Source organism: Erythranthe guttata, chromosome 9, assembly GCF_056151865.1.
Source record: "Erythranthe guttata isolate IM_541 chromosome 9, IM_541, whole genome shotgun sequence".
NCBI classification, from domain to species: domain Eukaryota; kingdom Viridiplantae; phylum Streptophyta; class Magnoliopsida; order Lamiales; family Phrymaceae; genus Erythranthe; species Erythranthe guttata.
In genome coordinates this window covers 14,477,135-14,492,110 of record NC_142541.1, presented here as the reverse complement: position 1 = coordinate 14,492,110, position 14,976 = coordinate 14,477,135, and the positions used below count along the sequence as shown (strand labels likewise).

Genomic DNA, 14,976 nt, shown 5'->3' with positions numbered 1-14,976 from the left:
AAACTTGGAGAATATTCCACGTAATCTAGAAGATTCCACTAAATTTGACACCACAAGAATGGACGTGTAAGAAGATTTATAGTCGAGTGATGGTTGTAATTAACAAAAAATGAGGATTTTTTTTTTTTTTTTACTTTTAATTTTGGATAAGATGCATTTTGGTTTGGATTTTGCATGAAAGAGAATAAAGTGATACAATGAAATGAAATTACAATAAACAAAAAAGAATTCAAAAACAAAATTCACAATAATTGAAAGTTAAAACATTGATAGCATTAAAAAGGAAAGGATTGATTTATAGTTATTCAATCTTATCACCAGCTTGCGTGTAACTTTTTTCCATGATCGTGAAAAGTATGGAATAAATGCCTAATTCATTTTCACTTTATACCCTTTTCCTATTTTATTCATATTTTTGCAATTTTTTGTTTCTAGCTGAATTTCACAGTTTATCGAACAAAAATATATACTGACGTTCGATTCTTGTATTGACAAACGAGCTATTAACAAACGAACTTCGTTCGGTATCAAATACTCCATCCGTTCCATATTATAAGTCGTTCCATATTAAATTGGGAATAAAAGAAATAATTAAAAATTGACACCTCAGCAAACAAAAGAGCATACTGAAAAATCCAAAGGTCCACACCCTAGTTACAGTGGACATCCTCGCATGCAATAATTCCCCCCTTTTATCCTTGTCCGAATTTTGTTGCTATAAGTATACTCCCACACTCCCCTTCTACAACCTCCTCATTTTCCCGGCCCTCTGTTTTCCTTGCTAATCTGCTCCCAGTTTTTTTCTTCCCATTTTATCCTTTTCTTCCTGTTTATATATTTGTGTTTACTCCGGTGGGGAGAGTAGTTAGGTTTCCGGTGAGAATGGCGTTGCTGTCAGAACAGGGGACGGAGATCGTGATTCCGGTGTGCGCCGTCGTCGGCATCATCTTCTCGCTTGTGCAGTGGTACATCGTGTCCAAAGTCAAGGTCTCGCCGGAGAGAAGCGCCGCCGCCGCCGCGCCGGCTGCAAACAACGGGAAGAACGGCGGCTACAACGACTACCTGATTGAGGAGGAGGACGGAATCGACGACCAAAACGTCGTCGCTAAGTGCGCCGAGATCCAGAATGCTATCTCCGAGGGTTAGAATTTCTTTCCAGATCTGATTATTTTTTTCATACTTACCTGATGTGTATTCATATTCGCGCGCGTGATTCGTACGCGCGCTTGCGCGCGTTTGTTTGTTTGTTTGTGTGTGTGTATTAGTGAACTGAGGTGAAGCAAGAGTGTAAAAAAAAGGATGCAATTTTTATGTTTGATCTTATCCAGTATTGAAAATTTGAGCTGGAGTAATAACTTTTGAACTAACATTTAATTAAATTAATATTATTTTTCCAGTACGAGATTCCAGAATGGAATCTTTTTCTTGCTGTAAGAAAAGCTTATTTTTGCCAAGTGTTGGAAGTTAGATTAAAACGTGTAATTTTCAGGAGAGTTGATATCTAAATTCTTTCTGAATTCCTACATGCACGGAACTGAAAATTTTATTATTATTAATATTATTTTTGGATATTCTGAAATATTTTTATAATTTGGTAAAACAAAGATTGTTGGATTTTCTTGGCGGCGAGTAGGGAAGGGGTTTAGGGTTTTATGTTGGCACCGACAAATGCTGACAGATCTGATTTTGTTTCATTATTTAATTCAATTTTATTAATGTTGTCTAGATCTGGGGCAGAGTATTTTTTAGTATTTTATTGACTATGGTTTATGTTAAGGGTCATAGTTTATCAATATGAAATGCTATTTACGGTTAGAAAATTGCTATTTGCGGTTTATAAAAAAAAATACTTTTATCTCAAAAAAATCCAAAAACCCCCCAAACTGTAAATAGCAAAAAAAAAAAAAAAAATTCGAAAATTCGAAATCATGCTTGAAGAAGGGTTGGGCTTCGATTTTTTGATGTAATTTCGACTCTTTTATGTGTAATATGCATTGGGTAGGTCGATTACGGAACCAATTTCATGTTAAAAAGCCCTACAAATCGATTTGTAGGGTTTTTTTTTTTTTTTTTCGCAAAAACATGTTGGAACGCCCAAGATGGGCGCCCAAATGCAAATAAGTACACGCCTTGGGCGTCCATCTTGGGCGTTCAATTAAAAAAGAAAAATTTGCACTGGACGCCCAACTCGGGCGCCCAAATGCAGCTTGCACACCCAACTTGGGCGTGCACTGCATGAATGGGCGCCCAAGTTGGGCTTTTATGCCTTTTGGGGGGTTTTTGGATTTTTTTGGGAAGTTTTGGGGTTTTAGAGAGATAAAGTGTTTTTTGTTATAAATCGCAAATAGCAATTTTCAAACCGTAAATAGCAAGTCCCTTATCAATTGATACTGCTTTCCGATATCAATTTTATTTAGAAACTGTTACCGGCCCGGCCCGGTCTGATTTTTTTATTGTTTGATGCTCATAATTTTGATTTTGAGTTTTAAAAGTTGTATTTGAGCTTGATTTAATTGTAATTTTAAACCGAGAGTGAATGAACTTTAAAGGGGTTGAATCAAGAATTAATCTCAAGTAACTCGATTTTTTCAACATATATTCTTTTTTTTTAATCGAAGTAAAAATCTGTTTTCATAACGAACCGAATACGTCTTACCTAGGGGTGGAAATCGAACAATCGGATCGGAATTTGGAACGGAAATCGGAAATTGTAACGAAAAAAACTTACTGTAAAATCGATTTTTTTTGGATTGGAATCGGTGGAATTCTGAAATTTCAAATTTTGGTCACCTATAATACAACACACATAATAATACTGATTTTATGACAGTAATTTTCGGAAAAGATCGGAATTTTCGGAAAGTAAAACTGGATCGGAAATTGTATTCCAGTTCGGTTCCCAAAAAAATCGGAATTCAGAATTTCCGTTCCAATTTTCACTCCTAGTCTTACCGAACCGAATATTGCCTTAGCTTCTTAGCTGACACAAAAAAAGCCCGTTTCTCGATTTTTCAGGAGCAACATCATTCCTCTACACCGAATACCAATACGTGGGAATCTTCATGATAGCTTTCGCGATCCTCATCTTCCTCTTCCTCGGTTCAGTCGAGGGTTTCAGCACAAAGAACCAGCCATGCACGTACAACAAAGAAACCCTCTGCAAACCAGCCCTCGCCACCGCCATTTTCAGCACCGCCTCCTTCTTGCTCGGTGCAGTCACCTCAGTCATATCCGGTTTCCTAGGCATGAAAATCGCCACCTATGCGAACGCACGAACGACCCTCGAAGCCCGAAAAGGTGTCGGAAAGGCCTTCATAGTTGCGTTCCGATCCGGCGCTGTAATGGGTTTTCTCCTAGCGGCAAACGGGCTTTTGGTTCTCTACATCACCATAAATTTATTCAAGATTTACTACGGTGACGACTGGGAAGGGCTTTTCGAAGCTATTACCGGATACGGTCTCGGCGGGTCCTCCATGGCTTTGTTTGGAAGAGTCGGTGGTGGGATTTACACGAAGGCCGCCGATGTTGGTGCTGACCTCGTCGGTAAGGTCGAGCGGAACATTCCGGAAGATGACCCCAGAAACCCTGCCGTAAGCTACCGTTTTCTTGAATTTTTTATTTATTTATTTATAATTTTATAAAAGTTCGCCTTATAATATAGCCTTATAATTTTGCAGGTGATTGCGGATAATGTTGGTGACAATGTGGGAGATATTGCTGGAATGGGGTCCGATCTTTTCGGTTCGTACGCCGAGTCATCGTGCGCGGCTCTTGTTGTGGCCTCGATTTCGTCTTTTGGGTTGACTCACGATTTCACCGCAATGTGCTACCCGTTGCTTATCAGCTCAATGGGAATCTTGGTTTGTTTGATAACCACTCTTTTCGCTACCGACTTTTTTGAGATCAAGGCTGTAAAAGAAATCGAACCGGCATTGAAGAAGCAGCTAATCATCTCCACTGTTCTTATGACTGTCGGAGTTGCAATCGTCACGTGGACTTGCCTGCCTTCTTCCTTCACAATCTTTAATTTCGGCGCTCAAAAAGTCGTCAAGAATTGGTAAGTACAACTCGTATATACGCCACCGCTCAAAAATCGAAATTGTTTTCATAACGTAATATTGCCGTTACAGGGAACTATTCCTATGCGTTTGCGTCGGTCTTTGGGCTGGACTCATTATCGGGTTCGTCACTGAATATTACACAAGCAATGCTTACAGGTACGAATAATTCTTTTATTTTACTTACCCCATCGAAGTTTTTGTCATTTAAAAAATAAAATAAAAAATAAAAATCCAATCTTTTTTTTATGCAGCCCCGTGCAGGATGTTGCTGATTCATGCAGAACCGGTGCTGCGACCAATGTTATATTCGGTCTTGCGTTGGGTTACAAATCAGTCATAATTCCGATTTTCGCAATCGCAGTTAGCATATTCGTTAGTTTCACGTTTGCCGCCATGTACGGTATTGCTGTAGCTGCTCTGGGTATGCTGAGCACAATTGCTACCGGCTTAGCTATCGATGCTTATGGTCCGATCAGCGATAACGCTGGCGGTATAGCTGAGATGGCCGGTATGAGCCACCGCATTCGCGAGAGAACCGACGCTCTTGATGCTGCCGGAAACACCACTGCCGCCATCGGAAAGGTGTTTCATTCATCGATTGTGCAGCTACTTCAACACACACACACACACACACACACACACACACACACACACACACACACACACGCACGCACATATTACCATATAATTAATGCTGATTCCGTTTTTTATTTTTAGGGTTTTGCAATTGGATCAGCTGCACTCGTTTCATTGGCACTGTTCGGAGCGTTTGTTAGCAGAGCGGAAATCAAGACAGTTGACGTGTTGACTCCGAAAGTCTTCATCGGATTAATTGTCGGAGCGATGCTGCCGTACTGGTTCTCAGCCATGACGATGAAGAGTGTGGGCAGTGCCGCCTTGAAGATGGTGGAGGAAGTGAGGAGGCAGTTCAACACTATTCCTGGTATTATGGAAGGTACCGCCAAACCGGATTACGCCAGGTGTGTGAAGATATCGACCGATGCTTCGATTAAGGAGATGATTCCACCTGGCTGCCTAGTCATGCTTACGCCTTTGATTGTCGGAACCTTCTTTGGGGTTGAGACACTCGCTGGGGTTCTCGCCGGTGCCCTCGTTTCTGGCGTTCAGGTATATTTTAATTTAATTTAATCTAATCATGACTTATCTTCTGAACCGAACGAGGCTTTAGGATATATTTAGGGGTGGAAATCAGACGGATTGGATCGGAATTGGCACTTTTGGAAAATTCCATTTTTTTCGGAAGTTAAAAACTAATTCCAATTTCCCCGGAAGTGAAAAACTAATTCGAATCCCGTTAAAAATAATTTGGAATTTCGGGAATTGGAATGAGAAACTTGTTCCAAAATCTGAAATTGTCAATCGAAATCGGCAAAATTCAGAACTTCCATTTTTCAGGTCACCTATAGGCTATAAAATACATAATAAAATTGATATATTAAGTGTAATTTTCGGACATTAATTGGAGTTTTCGGAAAGAAAATTGGAATCTAATATGTACTCCAATTTCACTAAAAATTAATTCGAAAAAATCGGAACATTCGGAAGTTGGAATAAAAAGATAAGTTCCAAAATCGGAAATTGTCAGATTAGAAACGTCGGAATTCGGAAATTCCGTTCCAATTTCCACACACTATATTAGTATTTGAATTCGATTTAATGGACTTTGTTCTTGGTGCGCTAATTACAGGTTGCGATATCTGCATCGAACACTGGTGGTGCATGGGACAACGCCAAGAAATACATCGAGGTAAACATCTCGTATAAAAACCAATTATTATTTATTTTTATTTATTCATGGAAGTTTTTAAATATTATATTATATTATATAGGCGGGTGCATCGGAGCATGCAAGAACACTCGGGCCAAAAGGATCGGAACCGCACAAGGCTGCTGTCATAGGTGACACGATAGGGGACCCACTAAAGGACACTTCAGGCCCTTCACTAAACATCCTCATCAAGCTAATGGCAGTCGAGTCCCTCGTTTTTGCTCCTTTCTTTGCCACTCACGGTGGTCTTCTCTTTAAACTCTTCTGATCAATCATCAAACATGCTCTTCGTCTCTCATTTTCTCTCCTACTTTTCCCAATGTAAGAAGCATCTTTCGCTCTGTTTTTTCGTGTCCAATTTTCTCAAGTACGGGAATTTTCTCTGTTTTTTTTTTTTTTAAGTTAGGTCGTAGCTAGCGAGATTTTAAATTTTGTTGAATTGATGATGATGATAATTCTGCTGGTTAAATTGAATGATGATAAAAAAAATCTGCATCCATCACAAGTATTAGTTTTTTGTCTTAAAAAGTCCCATTTTTCTTACTTTTCTTTGTAATGGTTTTGTTATAAGAACACTTTTTTAATTGGCAATTACATTAGCCAATGCTGAAGCAAAAACACCTGCATGAAATTAAATAGCACTTAACCCCCTGTGGTTTGAGGTTTGTGCACATGACCCCCTTGTACTTTCAATATTAGCACATGACTCCCTGTAGTTTGAATTTTGTGCACATGACCTCCTTGTACTTTTAATATAAGCACATAATCCCCTACGGTATTCCACTTGATAAATAATCTTGCTCATTAGGAAAAGTAAATTTTTTGAAAGTACAAGGAAGTTATCTGATTATATTAAAATGTAAGGGGGTCATGTGCTATATTGAAAGTAAGAGGGGCTCATGTGCACAAAGTTCAAATCACGAGGGTTTAAGTGCTATTTACCCAAATTATAATACATCTGACAGAGAACAAAGAAACCAATAGACAGCATATTCTAAGTTATTACAACTTAGAATGAGCAACACACTTTTTATTTTAAGGATAGGATAACATGTCAGATACTAAACTTGCAGTTGAATAGTGTGGAGTGATCTCATTCCCCTCTGATAATATCCATAGTGAATATCGGCATAATCTTTCACCATCTTAAAAAGTCTCGGCTTCTCCGAATCGATTAACCCTTCTTCCGGCCCGATCTCTTTTCCCACTTCCGGCGTGTAAAACACCGCCACGGAAATCCTATCCCTTCTCGAGTCGCTAACGACCCTGTGCACCGGACTTGTGAAAATCCCGTTGCTCATAATCTACACATTTTTTTCCAAATTAAAGAAAATAGGTATCAAGAATCGGACGAGCAAACACCCGAGGCTTATTTTAGCTGCCACGATAAGATCAGCCAAGATAAGGTTTATGCAATCTTATTAGGCCTTGTTTGGTTCTCGAGATAGATTAAACAATCTTATGAAAACTTGATTATATTGTTGAATCATGGGAAGTGCAAAAAATAATCTCTCAATTAGCCAAGATTAGAGCCGTTTCTTTTGTTCAAAGTTGCGGGCCGGCCTGAAAAGTTACTGTACGGACCCAAACATTCAGTAAGATCCGATTATTTATTAATCATGGCTTATCTACTAACCAACCAAGGCTTTGGAACTCAATTATTTAACGATTCTAGAATATGCCAAAGATAAGAGCAAATTTGTTTGAAGTAGAAACTTACCTCCATCTGATCACCCATGATTACAAGAAGGGCATTAGCGTCATTAGGAACCGTATACCATTTGCCTTGCTTGAGTATCTGTAGGCCCGTTTCATCTTGGAGCAAAACGGTGTAACCCGATCCATCGGAATGAGCTTTCATGCCGAGGACTAAATCGGGCCTCTTGCATGGGGAGTAGTAGTTGAATCTACCGTGGAGCTGCGATCTTTCGCCAAACTGTTTTAAAAAACAGCCTTCTTCGAGATTAACCGATTTCGCCATCGATTTCGACACTATTTCTGTAAACCTCTTCATATTCTCCGTGTACTCTTCTAGAACTTCTCTGCAACAACAAACAAGTTTACGAAGAAAAACGAACATTGATTAAAATCAAGAGTTGAATATAATATATATGGATGGTGCATTCTTGAATTTTTTTTCATACTTGAAAGAGATGGGATTTTGAGGCCAAAATGTGTAGTTTCTTTGATCTTTGGGGGCTAAAGCGAGGAAGATACGGTCCGACCAATCGAGCGATTGGCCGTCTTCTGGAACCGGATCGGCTCCATAGCCTTGGAATTCCGCCACTTTTTTTGCACACTTGTTCTTCTCTTCCATCGATTGTCCGAAGAATTCTCTTCCAACTCCTCGTACTTTGTCTAGGAAAGAATTTGGTATTCCATGATCTATTGCCTAAAACAAGCAAAAAAATCGGTTATGTTGGAAAAATCGAACATATGTATATTAAATGTGTACGGCTATCTAAAAGAATAGTCCAAATTAATTCTGATCTAATAAAGAACCTGAAAACAACCCCATGTGGAGAGAGCTAACTTGAGTTTCTTCAATTCTTGATCATTTTCTTTAGCACACAATTTTCCGATATCGATAAATGGAATCGGGGAATTGTTCTCGGTTGATTCTTCTTCTTCATCTTCACCGTAGTCGCGGTCTTTTTTGCAAATGTACGGTCCCGACGGATCATCATTGCCGGATAGGACCATTTCTTGAACTCTTTTTGACAGCAAAACCTCAACAGATGTATTAATGGAAACTCCAGCCATGTTTTTAATTTTCTGTGTGTGTGAGAGAGAGAGAGAGGGAGAGAGAGAGAGGAGAGAGAGAATCAAGATTGTAACAGCTATAAGATTGGGGTAGGAAGAGACAATCAGCACCAAGATATTCTATTTTGTATTAGAATATATTGGAATGGGGTCCAAATTATTATTTATTTTTAATTCCGAGAAAATAGATATTTTCTAGAAAAATATAAATCATATCGGAGTTGTACATTGTTGAGTGTAGATATTACACTCAATACGTTAACTTTACGTGGATTTTTTGTTTAGATTTAATTATATTTGTGCTTTAATTGATTGATTTTGTGTTTTATAGGTGAAAAACGAGAATTAGGTGTCCATGAAGGAAAAAAGATCAAAAAGAAAGGAAAAAGTTGCAAATAAGGAAACAAATCAAATTGGAAGAAGGAATCTCGCCACAGCTTTGACAGTGTCCACGATTTCGAGGATATCTCTCTCATACGAACTCCGAATTAGGTGATTTTGGCGGCATTGGAAAGCTAATTTCAAGGGCTACAATTCTTATTTACACAATATTCCAAAATTCGGACTCCAACATGGCGAAAATCGAAGAACAAGTCCTGATGGGGGAAAGTGGCGGAAATTGATTCCTATTAGGTTTCTACTACTTCCTTATCAAGAAAAGCCTATAAAAGCAACATGTCTCTACACCATAAGGAGGAAATTTTACACCACAAAACGCGAAGAACAAAGATCAACGAAAACTCAAGCATAGTTTTTCTTATTTATTTTATTTATTCTATTTTGCTTATCATAAGAATTACGAGTAGCTAAGTTTTTAATCTAGGATTTTGTCGGAACCCTATGTGGGGATGGTGAACCCGTTTTCTTGAGATTATGCAATTATGATTTTATGATTATTTCTTCTCCCTGTTATGATTGTTAGTGCATGAGCCTGATCAATTTATGTGCTTTATCTGTGATTATTGGGATTGACTCGACAGAGCTATTTTGATAATTAGACGGTAGGTAGAAGAGCCTTCGAGTAGTTTTCACCGGATGAGTGTGTCAATTGCATGTGGTGTCGTAGACATACAGATATCACCTTAGGTAGCCATTTACGAGACTTGTTAGTTAATGCTTTATTTATAATTGGTTTGCATAGACATATAGTGAATCGTTTATGAATAATAGACTCATAATACACGCGACAGCGGGTTATGAGTAAATTAGTGTCTCGGGTTAATAATCATGAATCATGTATTTCATAATTGAGGGGTTTTGGGTGAGCAATTCTTGCATAGGGGGAAGATAAAATCCTAGGTCCGTTTTTATTGATATTTTCCCGTGTTTATTTGCTTTCATAATTAGTTTAATTGTTTTATTGATTTATTTAACAACTTTGCGTAGGCTGAATAAAAATCATAATTGTTAGAATTTGGTACTTAGGATTAGATAATTTGAGTATTCCCTGTGGGATCGACATCCGACTCTCACGAGTCCACTTTTACTACTTGTTTGCGATACGTGCACTTGCGTGTTAGGTATTTAGCACCCAACAAGTTTTTGGCGCCGTTGCCGGGGAATATATTCTATTTTGTATTAGAATATATTGGAATGGGGTCCAAATTATTATTTATTTTTAATTCCGAGAAAATAGATATTTTCTAGAAAAATATAAATCATATCGGAGTTGTACATAAACTTTAAGGCGAACATCAATTCAAGGCGGGAGTGATCGGAATTCGGAACTCAGGCGCGCCGCTTAATCGTATAGTTGAACCGTTGTAATGAATAAAAGTCGAATATTTTTTTCATTGTCGTCGAACTTAACAGCAATGGTGAGATGTTGCTTGATGATCAAATAATTGAGAATATCATTTGTATCTCCTGAAATTGAACATGATACTATGCATTTAAAAGTTATGAACTTTATATATATTTTATGGTAAATTACAAAAAAACATTTGAACTTAGGTCAAATTACGAAAAACACCCCCACATATCCCTAATTATTAAAATCCCCTTGATGTTTGTTTTCGTCTAATATCGACCCCCTTATGGTATGATTTTTCATGTAATCTTTTTTATTTCAGAGAATATTTTCTAAAAAATGCCAATTCTACCCCTATAAACGTAGAACATATTGAAGGTAGCCATGCACAAATGTTAAAAAAAATTGTCTATGTATATGCTATGATGGTTCGTACTATCAACAAGAAGTGTAGTGACGTTGCAATGAGATGTTTTGATGAAAATAAAGTTGTTGTAGAAGGTATACCGTAGAATTGGTATTTTCGGGAAATATTCCATGGAATCAAAAATATTTTATGAAAATGACACTATAAGCGAGTCGATATAAGATGGAAACAAATGTCGAAGATGTTGATAATTACGAATATGTGAGATGTGTTTTTCATAACTTAGCCTAAATTCAAGTGATTTTTCGTAATTTACCCGGTATATAAATGTGGTTACGTAATCATTTGTAAAATGAATTATCTTATAAATTTGCAGAATTAAATCTATCATAGTGCTCTTGAGTCGGACCAATCAAAAATATTATTTAAACGAGATTTTTAATTAATCTATTGTTAAATTAACAATAGGTTCAGTCTAGATAAAAAATGCCTTAATAGTTAATATTTGTTTTAATCTAAATTTACTTTATACATCTACCCCTCAACTATGATTTTTTCTTACACCTCTACCCTTATAGTGTCAAATTCAACATAATCATCTAGATTTCGTGGAATGTGCTCTAGTTTGTACTCGTTTTGTGTAAAAACACAGTTTCTGATGCACCACAATCTGATATATACAAGCCAAAAAACACATATTATGATCATTTTGCTTCAAAATGTGGAGTTTGAATGGGATAAAATGGGTACAAAAGTGATAATATTCCATATAATCTTGAAAATTCCACTAAATTTGAAACTGCAAGGATAAACGTGTAAAAAGATTTATAGTTAAAGTGGTGGATGTAATTACCCAAACAAGAGAGTTTTGTTTTATAATTTAAGCATACATCAGAGGTGGTTGTACCCTAAAATATTTAAATTACCCCACAAAATAAATTGAGGTTTAAAATTTGTTAACCAACCCTGCAATCACCCCAAATTTTGATTGCAAACACTTTTCTAATCTTTGTATGATCCAAACAAGCCCTTAACGATAATCATAAAAATCCTCGCCACCCCCAATTTAAACAAGAACGAACAAATTTGCTCATCTCCGCTGCGATTATGACTAAGCATTCTCAATTATAAATTCTCACACGCCTTACACCATTTTTATCGCATGATCGAGTCTTATCCTGTATCAGCATATCTTCTTCATTCAGAATTGGAAAATTAGGTCATTTTTTCCCCTCCTTTTTTTTTTTTTTTTTTTTTTTTCTTGAGTCCCAATTTCGAATTTTCACTTTCCGCACATAAAAAAAATGATTTTTTGGCGCTAAATATTCGATTTTGATAAGTGGGTTCTTGCAGGTTGATACTCAACAATGGGTAGTGCTTCATCAATGTTGACTCAGTATGATATTGAGTTAGTTCAAGAACACTGTAATTATCTATGTAAGTCTCTCTTTTTTTTTTTTTTTTTTTTTTTTGTGGGACCCACTTTTTATTTTCAAGAATTAATTTATTTTTGGGTATTTGATGATGGATTGATGCCAGTTGGTCAGCAAGAAATAGTGTGCCTGTACAACAGATTTTGCCAATTAGATAGAAATGCAAAGGGTTTCATATCTGCAGATGAGTTCTTATCTGTACCAGAGTTTGCAATGAATCCAATTTCTCAGGTTGATTATTTATTCTTTAGAGATAATTCGGTTGCCATTTTCGTTGGTTTCGAATTACCACATTCGATCATTTTTTTTCTGCTGATATGGTATTTGCAGAGATTGATAAAGATGGTAGACGGGTTGAATTTCAAGGACTTCGTTGCGTTTTTGTCCGCGTTCAGTACTAAAGCAACTTTACCGCAGAAAATCGAGAGTATACATTCTTTAAATCCTCACACTTCGGCTAAATTTTATATTTTGTTAGTTGATTTCTAATCAGTGTTGATTTTCCTAACAATCGACAATTTATATTCAATGTTCGAAAAAATTTCACTTCGTGTCGGTGAAAACAGAGCTTTCTCAATTAAAATGATTTTAGCCTAATGGTCGAATATCCCGATAATGTTTAATTGGAGAATATGTCTAGTAGCTTCTTCCACTTGCTCGTTTTCAACAAATGTGAGTTTATCATCAATTTTGATGGTGCGAAATTTGAAAATATCAGACTGAAATTCATCGAATTTGTTGCGTTGTTATTATTATTATTATTTTGAACTATTTTAGTTTTTTTTTTAATTGTTTTCGTGAATTTCAGTCATCTTCAAAGTATACGACTCTGATTGCAAAGGAAAGGTGACTTTCAATGACCTAATACAAGTGCTTCATGATCTGACTGGCTCGTTTATGTCAGATAAGCAACGAGAGGTATATATATATATATATATATATATATATATATATATATATATATATATATATATATATATATATATATATATATATATATATATATATATTTATTTGTAATGATCCGAGTGAACATATATGAAGTTATACGACTTGTAACCTGCTTTTTTCTCTTGTGTTATGCAGGTAGTTCTAAGTGAGCTCTTGCATGAAGCTGGTTACACGAAAAAATCTTCGCTTCTACTGGACGATTTCTTTAAGGTTCGTCTGTCTTAAATCTATTTCAAAGTTAATTACAGATTCATATTACAAAACAAATTTTGACTTTGATTTGTAACTTTTTTGCTGTGAAAAAAATAAAATAAAGTGTAATCTTGCTTTTATTAATACAGATATTGGAAAATCGAGGTCTGAGAATGGAGGTGGAAATCCCGGTTGATTAGCTAAAGCTTGCTCATTTTCGCTTCCGGTCGATGGCTCGGAGGATATAAATATCATCTGTATAATATGCACAGTTGTAGTAATATTATAGTAGTAATAAAAATAAATAAATAAAATAAAAAATGGAGGAGATAAATACTTGTGCTGAGATGCAGCCAAAGTTTGTCTGCCCTTCTGAAAGAGGAAACTAATGCTAATTTTAGAGCCGAAATTGTTGTCTGCTGAATGTAATGGGACAATTCTTGCAGCACCAACATCCTATTATAATCTCTCTCTCTCTCTCTCTCTCTCTCTCTCTCTCTCTCTCACACACACACACACACACACACACACACAACAAAACCCTAGAAAGTTGATGAAAATTAGACGTAGAATACTTGCTCACTTAAAAACAATGTCTCGTGATCAATCGTATGTTCTTGAAACGGCGGGTTCATCGACTTCAACTCACGTAACCGTAAAAGCTTCTTCAAATCTATTTACGGAGGAACTGAAACGACTGGAGAGAAGATTGAGGGTTCTTGAAGAAGAATCCGAAATGTTAAAAGAAGCTCTCTCGGAGAGTGTGGAGGAAAGAGCTAAGCTAATGAGCGAGATATACGAGTATTTCAACTCTATACAAAAGCGTGACGTAAAGGTATGTATGTATGTATGTGCCCTAGCAGTTTATGCATCTTTTTTTTGTTTTTTTGGCTAAAGTGTTTTTCGATTAAATGTTATGCAGAAGAGAAGAGCTGGTTTATTGCAGGTTCTATTTCAGGATTCAAATCCATCCATTGTTAGTAAGAGTTTAAGAACTAAAGCAGTACTATGATAAGAGGTGCATGCACCTTTTCCACCACCTCAACTTGGAATTCAAGAAATCGTGGTGGTTCGTTAGGCGGCGGCATGGTGGTGCATGGTGGCCCTCCTGGACTCACCAACACCACCAGTAAAGCCATCTTCGCCACCACCAACAAAATTACGACTGCAATTTCCACACAGAGCCGGAGTGACGTCATCAACAGTACTTTTACCACGGTCGATCGGAAAGCTATTAAAAACTTTCGCTTATTTATATGCAGCAATGAAATACGAGTTTTTCGATTTCATGCTTTGTGAATGACATAACCCATGATTCTTGCCTGTGTATTTTTTTTTCCATTGTGAGAAAACAGCTCATAATTAGCCAACTAATTAGGTGAAAAAGAAAAGTCACAAGGGTTCGTCAACAGTCAACACCCAAAGATTCGGAAAATTACACTTTTTATCCCTCAATTTTGCACCAATTTCATATTTGGCCCCCCTGTTCACGAGAAAACACATCTCATGTTTCAATAATTTAACATTTTTTTATCTTTTCCGTCAATTTACTGTTAGTCTGTTAGTCCGTCAGTTAAGATAAAATGCACATGATTAATTCCGAATTAAATGTGAAATCAGTGCGAACTTAATAGATGAAAACTATATTCCCCCAAGATCTATGCCCACCT

At 36.7% G+C, this 14,976-nt stretch overlaps 3 protein-coding genes and 1 long non-coding RNA gene across 5 annotated transcripts; 2 read left to right on the top strand and 2 right to left on the bottom strand.

Annotated features, from left to right (window-relative positions):
• The first annotated feature begins 645 nt into the window (after positions 1-645).
• On the top strand, positions 646-6,378 carry LOC105975782 (pyrophosphate-energized vacuolar membrane proton pump 1). The gene is made up of 8 exons (XM_013001012.2): positions 646-1,141; positions 3,016-3,590; positions 3,678-4,057; positions 4,131-4,217; positions 4,313-4,643; positions 4,779-5,189; positions 5,770-5,829; positions 5,912-6,378. Exons 1-8 carry the CDS (start codon positions 883-885, stop codon positions 6,116-6,118), a joined length of 2,310 nt encoding a protein of 769 aa, XP_012856466.2. The 5' UTR covers positions 646-882; the 3' UTR covers positions 6,119-6,378.
• A 316-nt stretch (positions 6,379-6,694) lies between these two features.
• Positions 6,695-8,647, bottom strand: LOC105975783 (protein SRG1). The gene is made up of 4 exons (XM_013001013.2): positions 8,353-8,647; positions 7,995-8,242; positions 7,571-7,892; positions 6,695-7,154 (listed from the first exon to the last, which is right to left on the bottom strand). The coding sequence occupies exons 1-4, from the start codon at positions 8,611-8,613 to the stop codon at positions 6,912-6,914; spliced, it is 1,074 nt and encodes a 357-aa protein (XP_012856467.2). The 5' UTR covers positions 8,614-8,647; the 3' UTR covers positions 6,695-6,911.
• A 3,069-nt stretch (positions 8,648-11,716) lies between these two features.
• Positions 11,717-13,846, top strand: LOC105975595 (uncharacterized). Of its 2 annotated transcripts, none has more exons than XM_088823036.1 (7): positions 11,717-11,949; positions 12,084-12,167; positions 12,270-12,394; positions 12,494-12,590; positions 12,972-13,081; positions 13,250-13,324; positions 13,456-13,846. In XM_088823036.1, exons 2-7 carry the CDS (start codon positions 12,098-12,100, stop codon positions 13,504-13,506), a joined length of 528 nt encoding a protein of 175 aa, XP_088679162.1. In that variant the 5' UTR covers positions 11,717-11,949; positions 12,084-12,097; the 3' UTR covers positions 13,507-13,846. The 2 variants fall into 2 exon arrangements, with proteins under 2 accessions (XP_088679162.1, XP_088679163.1); XM_088823037.1 differs by having other exon boundaries at positions 11,809-11,949; positions 12,506-12,590; positions 13,456-13,774.
• On the bottom strand, positions 13,334-13,779 carry LOC148768181 (uncharacterized). Its single transcript, XR_016033484.1, has 2 exons — positions 13,644-13,779; positions 13,334-13,561 (listed from the first exon to the last, which is right to left on the bottom strand). It is a non-coding gene; the product is annotated as an uncharacterized LOC148768181 (long non-coding RNA).
• Positions 13,847-14,976: the final 1,130 nt, after the last annotated feature.

Coding starts and splice junctions, on each gene's coding strand:
- LOC105975782 (XM_013001012.2), top strand. CDS start 883: ATGGCGTTGCTGTCAGAACAGGGGACGGAGATCGTGATTCCGGTGTGC. Junction 4,058..4,130: donor CAAAAAGTCGTCAAGAATTG/GTAAGTACAACT, acceptor TTGCCGTTACAG/GGAACTATTCCTATGCGTTT. Junction 4,218..4,312: donor TACACAAGCAATGCTTACAG/GTACGAATAATT, acceptor TTTTTTATGCAG/CCCCGTGCAGGATGTTGCTG.
- LOC105975783 (XM_013001013.2), bottom strand. CDS start 8,613: ATGGCTGGAGTTTCCATTAATACATCTGTTGAGGTTTTGCTGTCAAAA. Junction 8,243..8,352: donor CCACATGGGGTTGTTTTCAG/GTTCTTTATTAG, acceptor TGCTTGTTTTAG/GCAATAGATCATGGAATACC. Junction 7,893..7,994: donor CAAAATCCCATCTCTTTCAA/GTATGAAAAAAA, acceptor TTGTTGTTGCAG/AGAAGTTCTAGAAGAGTACA.
- LOC105975595 (XM_088823036.1), top strand. CDS start 12,098: ATGGGTAGTGCTTCATCAATGTTGACTCAGTATGATATTGAGTTAGTT. Junction 12,395..12,493: donor CAATGAATCCAATTTCTCAG/GTTGATTATTTA, acceptor TGGTATTTGCAG/AGATTGATAAAGATGGTAGA. Junction 12,591..12,971: donor TTTACCGCAGAAAATCGAGA/GTATACATTCTT, acceptor CGTGAATTTCAG/TCATCTTCAAAGTATACGAC.